General features: G+C 39.5%; 1 protein-coding gene across 1 annotated transcript; it reads left to right on the forward strand.

Moving 5' to 3' along the window:
• Window positions 1–2760: 2760 nt before the first annotated feature.
• CYTL1 (cytokine like 1) lies at window positions 2761–4850 on the forward strand. Its single transcript, XM_042812621.1, has 4 exons — window positions 2761–2898; window positions 3003–3047; window positions 4376–4504; window positions 4665–4850. Exons 1-4 carry the CDS (start codon window positions 2761–2763, stop codon window positions 4749–4751), a joined length of 399 nt encoding a protein of 132 aa, XP_042668555.1. The 3' UTR covers window positions 4752–4850.
• Window positions 4851–9686: the final 4836 nt, after the last annotated feature.

The raw sequence follows: 9686 nt of genomic DNA on the forward strand, positions 1-9686 counted from the left end.
AGGAGTTGTTCTTCCTGAGATTTCTGAGGGTAGCTCATTTTTTAAATTATTTGAATGGATGTCCATCTCAGGGTGGCTTTCCTTGAGTTAGTTTGTCTGGGATCAAAGAGAAACCACAAGGCAGGAATGCTGCAGCTGAGCAAAAATTTCAGAGCAAATTGATCCAGCAATTTTACCCCTTCACAACGCAGAGTCTTTTATTTATTTGGTTGGCTGGTTAAATGTTTTGGCAAAGCCTGGATCCAGCCTTGCTTATTGGGACAAGATCTTGGTAGCTCAGTGAATCATTGCATTTTCTTGTTCTGCAAGAAGCCTTGATCATTTTCCTGCCTGTTGGTGGCAAAGCATCTCTGCAAGTACGTGGGGCTCAGTAAAACTCACCACTCAAGACAAAGATATTCGCAAGTATGCATGCTGAGTGTGTGGGCCTAGGTGGACTTCAAGTGCCAAGGCTTGAGAGGTAGGTGACAGACCTTTCATCCCCATTCCATTTGTTGCTACATCAGAACTAGGTCATCCAACCCAACATCTTCAGAGCTGAGAAAGAAATGAAATCCATGTCAGGTGATTATGGATGGGACCTCCAGGTATGGCTCCTGTGGCATAGGACTTGCAACCTAGCTTGGGAAATGGGGCTGTGTATTGGGCCATAGGATGCTGCACACTTGCTTCTCTCCGCTTAGGCAGCCAAAGTACAGCACAGTTTATAATGTAATTTCAAATAACTGAGAGAACCTTTCACACTAGCCCAACCTAAAAAGAGGGACTTTTAAATAGTTTTCAGCTGCCTCAATCTGGCCCAGACACAGGACATGGAGAATTATTTTACTGGTGCCACTTGTCAAAGGCACTCAGAACAGCTTTCTTTTAGAGCATGATCCACAGTATTTTACTCAAAATGGAGCCACCACCAATGTTAGTATAGGTAAAATATAATGAAAGACAATAATGCTCACGCTAAGTAAAAAAATAAATAGATAAACAAATTCAAAGCAAATAATATCAAAAACATCCTTAACAGTATTGTATTGCTTATATCTTGCATGGAGAGAATATTTACATTGTTAAGAAATCTGTTCTTCAGTCAGAGCAGCTACATTTCAGCAGCTTGCCAAACAAGAATATGATAGAAGGATAATATTTCACTGCCACTCTCAGCTACTTTTTACAGTAAGGAGATGATTATTAAGAGCCTGTTTCTTTACTGGAAAGGTTCACACAAAGAAGAATCCTTCCCTTGGATATGCATGAGGCAGTTTTGTTTAGGACTACAATCCAACTGAGGTGTGCCATCTTATTTTCAAAGGTAGAAGGTTTTCCAGCTTCATCTTGGCTCTTCATTCACTTTTCTAAACAACTCCATTTCCTAAAATAAAAAACTAAAAGTAAAACCCAACAACCCATTTTCCAAAGGCAACCCTAAATTCTCACTGCTGGGACTCCCAGCAGTTGAAATTTTTCTATCCTCACAGGGTATTGATCAAATTACCATTCAGGAGCACATGACTTTACTAAACAAATCTTCCTTTGAAAAAGCAAAGAAATGCAACAAGACAGTACAAAGCAGATCTGTTTCCTTGTTTCTTCCAGGCATTTGGGTAGACTCAAGTCAGAATCCTCTACAAAATACATAATTCTTTTTCGCAAGACTGGTTTTCTCTCCGAAGTGACTGATAGGAAACTCCTTTATTTAACAGATGCTTTGTCATTTTCCCTTTTCTCATCTTCAACTGAGAATTCCCAGTTTATTTCAGTGCCACGGGGATTGTGCCCTCCATCAGATAATTTCCTATTTTGGTCAATACCAAGCTAGAACCTCAATTTGAAAGGTGGTGGGTTCTACTGATTCTTTTGGGGGGTGGGAGGGTAACTTGTGAAATAAGCAGTTCTTCAGCAAAAAGTACTTCCATTTTATAGGACAATTAACATCTAACAACATATGTTCAGCCCCATGCCTGCTTCCCAGCATCTGGATGTTTCAGCTCCATCTGGAATCTAATAAAGGAACAGAGCCTCATAAATCTAACACAGAAAGCAAAACGGTGTTTATACATTTACGACAGCCATATAGAGATGCATTAATTCTATTTGAGACCACAAGTGTGTAAATATACAGCACTCCTCTGGTAGCCATTGCAAGCGCTGTTGGCTTTGGTTTAGAAATAGAGAGAGTCTGCACAGGTTGAAAAGAGAAAATGATACACAATCAGAGGTCTCTCTTATAGCAGTAACCTTTCAGGCCTGCTAAGTATGATAAGCAAGTCTGATCAACACTGTCAGCATAAGACAACAGCGCTCGGAGGATGCCTCTCCATGCCTCTCCACATACCGTATGCAGTCCTGCAGCTTTAAATTACTTTCTCGAAAAGAGGCTTGTATGCCAAAACATACACAAGACCACAGCCTCTCGCCCTTTGATAACCCTGTACTGTTTCTTACACTTATTTCTCTTGCTTGGGAAGCTCACTCAGTGGTTTTCTTTCTGGAATGCAGCATGCCAGCAGTGCTTGTTTTTGTTATCCTTGTTCCCTCTTTTCCCTGCTCCAGGGGAAAGTGCTAGCAGCCCCGCCTCATAGGTTGGTAGGAAATCTAAACCAGCAGTAAGCTGCTCCTTGGACCACCCCCAGACATTTTTTCCCCTCATTGATACAGACGACTATTTAACTGGGAGTTGACTTGTCAAATTCATCAGGAGCTGCCCAGCCATTGACAAGAATTTTTTCCTCATCTCCTCCCCTGGACAAGCTCTCCAGGACAAAGATGCTGCTGAGCCTGCTTGCTCTGCTCTCTGCAGCCCTGCTAGCCAGAGCAGCCCCTCCAACTTGCTACTCCAGGGTGTTATCTCTGAGCAAAGAAATCACTGAGTCCTTCAAGGAGCTGCAGACCTCCAAGGCTAAGGTTAGTCGGCCTAAAAACTCCTATAAAGACATTGCAGGTTGTTTACTTTTGATACAAGTAGCTCTCAAAATAAAATTGCTACTGATCTTTCTTCTTTTCTGCAGGACTCATGTGTAGAGACGCTGCCCAGGCTGTACTTGGACATTCACGTAAGTTTTCACACTGCCTTCTTCCTTCTGCACGGGAAAAGCAGCCACTGAAAAGAGAGCATAACTCTTAAGATTGTTAACACCAGAAGAGCTGTTTGAAACTATTTTTTAAAAGCATAACTAACTAGAAAGATGAGTGACTGAAAAAAAATAAATCTCACATTGAATCTTATTAAAATCCCTATGGAGCTTCTAAGATTTTGTTTGGAAGTGATTGCCATTTCTACATTGTTTATTGTGACAGAAGCTAAATATGCACAGCAAAGCTTTGAATAATAGTTGTTTGTTGTTTTTTTTTTAAAGAAAAAAGCAAAACAATTTCTTTATTCTATAAATTTCATTTTTTATCATGTGTGGCTCTGGCACTACAGTCTTAATTAACAGAAGTGCAGGGATATCTTGCTGGCTTTTCCTGTTTTAAATAACCATTTGTTGAAACCAGAAAGCAAAAATATCCTTATGGAATACAGAGGAAAGACCACAGAAGTCATCTCCCAGCAAAGATGAAATAGTCTCCTGTGCATGCATTTTATATTTGGGATATCCGACATACATTGCTGCTGTTCTCAGTGTTCCCCTGAACAACTAACAAGAAAAAAAAAAAAAAAAATCAACAAAAAATGCCTGACACATTCTGCTGGAAGCAATTACACTGTCAGGCATTGCAAGTGAGATCCCTTCAGAACCTACCTCCACAGCTGCTAGCACCTTTCCTCAACAGAAAGGCTGAGCAGCATGATCCCAGTGCCTCAGTTTCCCATGCTTTATAACAAGAGCTGGAATATTTATTTATCTGCTGTACTAGGGTGCTGTGAAATTAATGTTTTCCATGCTTTACTTTAATAATGCAAGTTGTGAGATAAAATGATCCAGAAAAAGTAATTGCCTTTTGTATGGGAACGGAGGAATTGTGTCATAAATCCTTGATTATCTTGTTCACTAGCAAAACGAGGCACTTTCTTAAAAGAGAAACAGTGAAACAGTACACCTTTTTTTTTTTTTTTTTTTTTTTTTTTTTTTTTACGTAGCCCCACCAGCTACAGGAACAGATTTTACTGTTTTGGCACTGCCAGCTCCCAAAGCATGTGGGAAGCTGGCAAACCAGGACTGCGCCTGCAAAATTTTCTGAGCGCTTATTTGGACCAAACGCCTTTGTTATGACATATTGAAGGTTAATTTCCCACACTAAAGGTTACATAAATCACATAGACACAGAGGTAGGAATTCAGGGCTCCCACAGAGGCAATAAGAATTTTGTTAAGTGGTGGAAAGGGACATAAATCTGCATTTGTGCACTGTTACAAATTCTTCTTTTGCACTCTTTGCAGAATTACTGTGTGCTGACAAAACTGCGTGACTTTGTGGCCTACCCCAGATGTGAAAGAGTGCTGGAAGTGAGTGAGCTGAAGGAAAAAGCCCGGAGCCTGTACACCATTATGATCTCCTACTGCAGAAGGGTGAGTCAGGATGCATCAACAGGGACACAGTGTTCAGCTCCCTCTATCTTTATCCTACCTCCTGACTTCAGCAAAAGTGAATCAAGGCCTGACTTACTTACATTTGCACTATCCTCTGTCTTCCTTCTTATAACATCAGCCATCACTCTTGTTTCTCCAGGACTTGGCATTCCTTACTGATGACTGTAACGCTCTGGAAAGTCCCATCCAATCTTCCATTGAGTCCTCTGAAGATATTGACAGCTAAAATGGAGTCAGCCCCAAAGTTGTACCTGGGAAATTTTCAAGGAGACCAGGAGTCAAGATGCATATAACACTGTCAGCTACAGCATTAGACCTTTTTTGAGCACACTAGTAATATTGTCTCAGACCTACCCATTTTTCTCAGCCTTGGCAGGAAATGAACTGCATGCCTTACATACCTGCAGAGCTGCTAGGAAAACTATGGTTAGAAAGCAGTTTTTTATTTGGCAAGGTATGATATTTCAGCTTAGCCAAATGTATAAAGTATGTTTTGTTTAAACACTAGGTACTAGATTTTTAAACTCTTCTATGAATAACTAGATCGTACTACATTTTCTGTATTCTATCCTAAGAAGTTATTTTATTAGACTGACATGAAAGAGACTTTGTTTTTCTTAAAACATTTGATAGAAACGTAATTCTGTGCTGACAGACTTCTCTCTAACTGTATGGATCATATACATATGCTGGTAACGTTTGATATCAGACTTGTAAGAATAGAAGTGAAAGTATCTTGCCTGAGTGAAAAATCAAATAAAAAAACTTCTAACCCAAGATGCTTGTGTTACAGCATGTCTTTCAAGACACACCAAAAAGGAGTCATTCTTTCAAACTTCTCACAGCCACTTGCAAGTTGCTTTTCACAGCACAACGCATCTTTAGCTTCATTTCCACAGCCGTGCAAACTTAGCTGTGTCTGCATGATTTGGCAATGCAAAAGTCTCTACTGGGAGATTTTTTCTTTCAGCAAACCATTTTCTTAATAAAATTAGCAGATTATTTTTTAAATACTGTTTGTTCTGTGAGAATGTAAGCTCTGAAGCTTAGAAAGCTTCTTCAGTGTTTAGACAGACTGTTCGGTTTCCAAGGCTCAACTCACATAATGAGATACTAAGATCAATAAAATTTCCAAATCACAGATCAACAAGGTTGGAAAAGACATCCAAGGTCAGCCAGCCCAGCCATCCCTGCTTTCTTCTCTACAAACAATTCCTCTCTCTCTTGTACAGTATTGTCTGTTTATTCCTCTGTAGCATTGCCCATCTTTCTGACTTGCTCAGTGGTCTCAGTACATTTTATTTTAAAAAATTATATCCTCTGTAAGATTATTGAATTATGTGACAGGTACTGATCTGTCATCTTCTACCATGCCAGTGAACATCTGAAGCTATGAAACAAAAATGACTGACAACCTTTAGGGAAAGAATCAGTTGACTTAATGGAAGAAGAAAATGTGTGCATGGAGGGAAAAAAGAAAATTTTGTTTTGTTTTTTATTTCAATAAAACAATGTAAGTCCAACATTATTTAACAGTTTTTTTTAGCTAGTTTTCTGGTTTCACCATAGTCCTGTTACAAATTACCTGAACTATTCAGCTTTATACCCCATCTTATCTCTATATCAGAAGCAGATATAGATTCATATAAATTAATCCTCTTTTCTTTGCTCTGTTATGGAGAAATACCATGCAGAGAGATCTACACTTTTGCTAAAAGTCAGTCCATGGCCATTTGATTCATTTTCAGTGAAGAAAGGAAGCATGAAGGAATAAAACATGAAAATCAGTAGACACCTATTCAGTATTTATGCTTTGGACTACTTCAAGCAATGTCTTCATACCTCAGTTCACTCATTTTGAAAATAAATATTACTGGTGTGAACAAAGCTCTCAGGAACACTCAGATTTTAATATAGATGATATGATATTTTCCACGTAACAGAAAACAGATATTTTTTTGACACAAATTTAAGGAGACCAAAGAAGGAAAAAGAAATCCCAAATGAAATCAAAATTTCTTCCTGGGCTCCAAAGAAGGAGAACATGGCTGTGCTTAAATGTTCCTTTGCTAACTGAATATATTAACCCAATATTCTATTCCATTCCATTCTGTTCCATTCCATTCATGAACAGAAGATCTATTACATTTAGAAGAAACTGATCCCAGACGAATTAATCCTGAAGCCATTGCAGAAATTTCCATTCCACTGAACCTGGAACATTTGACTTTGTCACTGAAACACAGACTAAGGGAGAGAAGCACTGAATCTAGGAGAGATGCTGAGGGAAGGAAAAAAGCCCCTTCCTTTCCAGTTTGTTTCACTTGTAACTGTAGGATCAAGGAATGTGCCCATCCAACTTTGTACTTCTTTCTCAGAGTTGAAGTCCTTTTACGTTAGCCCTTCCAAGCCTCTAGATGCTCCTGGGCAGCTCACAGGTTTCCTACTCACTCACGTTTCTCTATTGCCACAGGGTAAGATACAGTAGTAGCTCAGCAGTCTGATCTAGCACCAGACTGAATTCAAAGAAGGGCAACAGCTTGGATAGTTCAATTCTCAGAAAAATCGTAGCTTGGTTTGCCTTGTACGATTCATCTCCTCACCAAGCCAGCAAACTCTGACAAGATCCTGCACTCAAGAGATATGAATATTTTTTTTCTGCATCATTTGGACGTTTCCAAGGCCAACTCCCTTAGCAGCAACCATGCCCTGGAACAAGAACTCCTATTAACACGTTGGCAGGGAGCCTGGTAACCATATACAGAATGCGCAAGTACCTTGGCTCAAGGAGAACTGCAGGTGGACTTAAATCACTCAGCATTCAAGCTTTTCCTCCCTCTAACCAGGAGTTCCCAAGCTCATTGCTTGGAAACAAGCAATGTTGGAAAAGTACCAAAGCCTGCACACTACCATACACACACCAGAACCACATCACAGCCTCTGCATGTCATACCTCTTTACAAAGAGGATCACAGCTGTACGTGCAGTATGGCCACCAAAGGCCACAGCATTGCAGAGCTGATACAGGGATCAGTTCTCATGCCTGGAAGCTGGCAGCAGGCAGCAAAAGCTGTTAATTTTCGGCTGTTTTCCCACTTCCAACTGTCACAGGTTTTAAACACAGGCCTGTTATAAAGCTAGCGTTGTGGCTTGGCAAGTAAACTGCATGTTTCCTTCCCCTCAGAGGTCCACACAAGTCTGCCTCTAGAGTTGGACCTTGGCTAATGTCTGATCAGGTATCCATGGCACTTCTTTGGTTAGTAACTTTAGCCTCTTCAATACTGACAGGACACATCATTTCAACACAGTCCTATGTGGTTATTCACCAACAGCTCAGTTCTATACAGTTACATCCTACTTCTATAGAAGTTGATAAAAGCATCTAGGCACTTTAGAGACTGTAAATTCCTGAGAAGCCTGAAAAAGCCTATCCTCCATTTGCACACGTCCATTTTATTCCCAGAATCAAGATTTATCTGATCTCTGGTGTACTTTTAGATCAAGTATATTCCCCATAGTTTACACTTCTTCCCATTCTTCCCATATCTTGCATGTCATTTTTTTTTAATGGGAAATGTGCTGAAAGAAGAAATATGCTCTTTCAGTTCACAGCAGCCTGCTGTCACTCAGCCTTAATGAGATTTGTGACTAGATGAACCCTTTTCACGAATAGTATCTTTTTCTATTTTGCACAATGTAAGAAAAAAAAAAAAAAAAACAGCACTGATAAACAGAAGTAATCCACTTGTAATTTGACAAGAAATCCAGCACTACTTTCTTCCAGCAAGCCAGTAATTTTACCTTTTCGCCAGGTATACAAGAGGCAGTGGAGCCATCCACACAGCTGAACATACAGTCCCACATCACAACAGCCTATGCTCCTGAGAGCTCCAGCTAAGACAGAGACCACGAAGGAATTAAGGAATACATATTTGCTGTAATTTGCCACATGGCTTCTTGCCTAGTTTGGGTAGACTATTACTAAAAAAACACATCATTAACAAATTGCACTAGTTGTATGAGAACAGAGAGGAACTGTAGAAAAATAAAGCATCTGCTCTATTGTCGTTACGTTAGGAGGTTTGTTGGAGAGAGTAGTCAGTCACATTGAATCTTAACGAGGTGAAAATTGCAGGTTTGGGGACAAAAAAACTGAGTAAAGACATTAATTTCCAATGTTGCCATAGTATTTTACTGTGGATTTTACTAGAAGAAATTTATTTGCCATCTTCTCTTTACCAGCCTTGATCACATGGGCTTTCCTTAAGGAGGCACATCTGCTCATGCACTAGGTTTTGGTGAAGCTAGACAAGGGCTGGGAGCTAGCAAATATCTGACACCCAATTTCTGCCCCAAGTCAGAAAAGAAGGCAGCCTTCAAGCTGACGAGGTTTTACAGCCTTTTCGCAGATAACATCAAATTTGCTGCTAATTAGTAGAGTACAGAATAAATATGAAGTTATATAACTTATTTATTTTTAAGAGAGAACAGGAAAGCAGTGGGGATGAATCCGACATTTTAACATGCACTTCTTTTGGAGAGAGGTGTTACTTTGCCCGAACAACAGATTTAAGAGAGACCGGTAGTCCATTCCACCTTTCAGGACATACATGGCATCTATGGCTGGAGCAAATGGGATGCCAGCACCTTTTCCAGAAGTTTGTTGCAATGCTAATGTCTTGTACACAATGTTACCTTACAAAAATTTAAGCTCTGTACTTTACAGTGCTCAGATTTAAATATGTAAATCCATCTGCAGCTTTATCAATGCCAAGTAGCACAGAAAGATTAATCAGTAATGTTCTAACAATTGAAAAATACAGAATATTCATTTTGAAAAACCTAGAGACACTGTTACACTGCTTAAATTTTGAAATGAATGTACAACATTAGAGTACAAGTTGGTTTCACTGCACTAAAAGGAAGCAAAAAAGCTTTAGATACTGGTATATAGTATAAAGCCCACACTACAGTCAGTGGTAGTTTTTGAATAGACTATGTGATGGGGAATCACATTTGCTGCATTAAATTTAGAGAATGATTCACTTTACAGAGTGATTCAGATGCATGCTACCTTCCTCCTAGGACAGTGTCTCAGTTCCCAGGCTGCCAAATCCTGTCAAAAAAAAAAAAAAAAAAAAAAAAAAAAAAAAAAAAAAAA

Source organism: Centrocercus urophasianus, unplaced genomic scaffold (genome assembly GCF_019232065.1).
Source record: "Centrocercus urophasianus isolate 14NV4802_14NV808 unplaced genomic scaffold, USGS_Curo_1.0 seq_13, whole genome shotgun sequence".
In the NCBI taxonomy this organism is placed as follows: domain Eukaryota; kingdom Metazoa; phylum Chordata; class Aves; order Galliformes; family Phasianidae; genus Centrocercus; species Centrocercus urophasianus.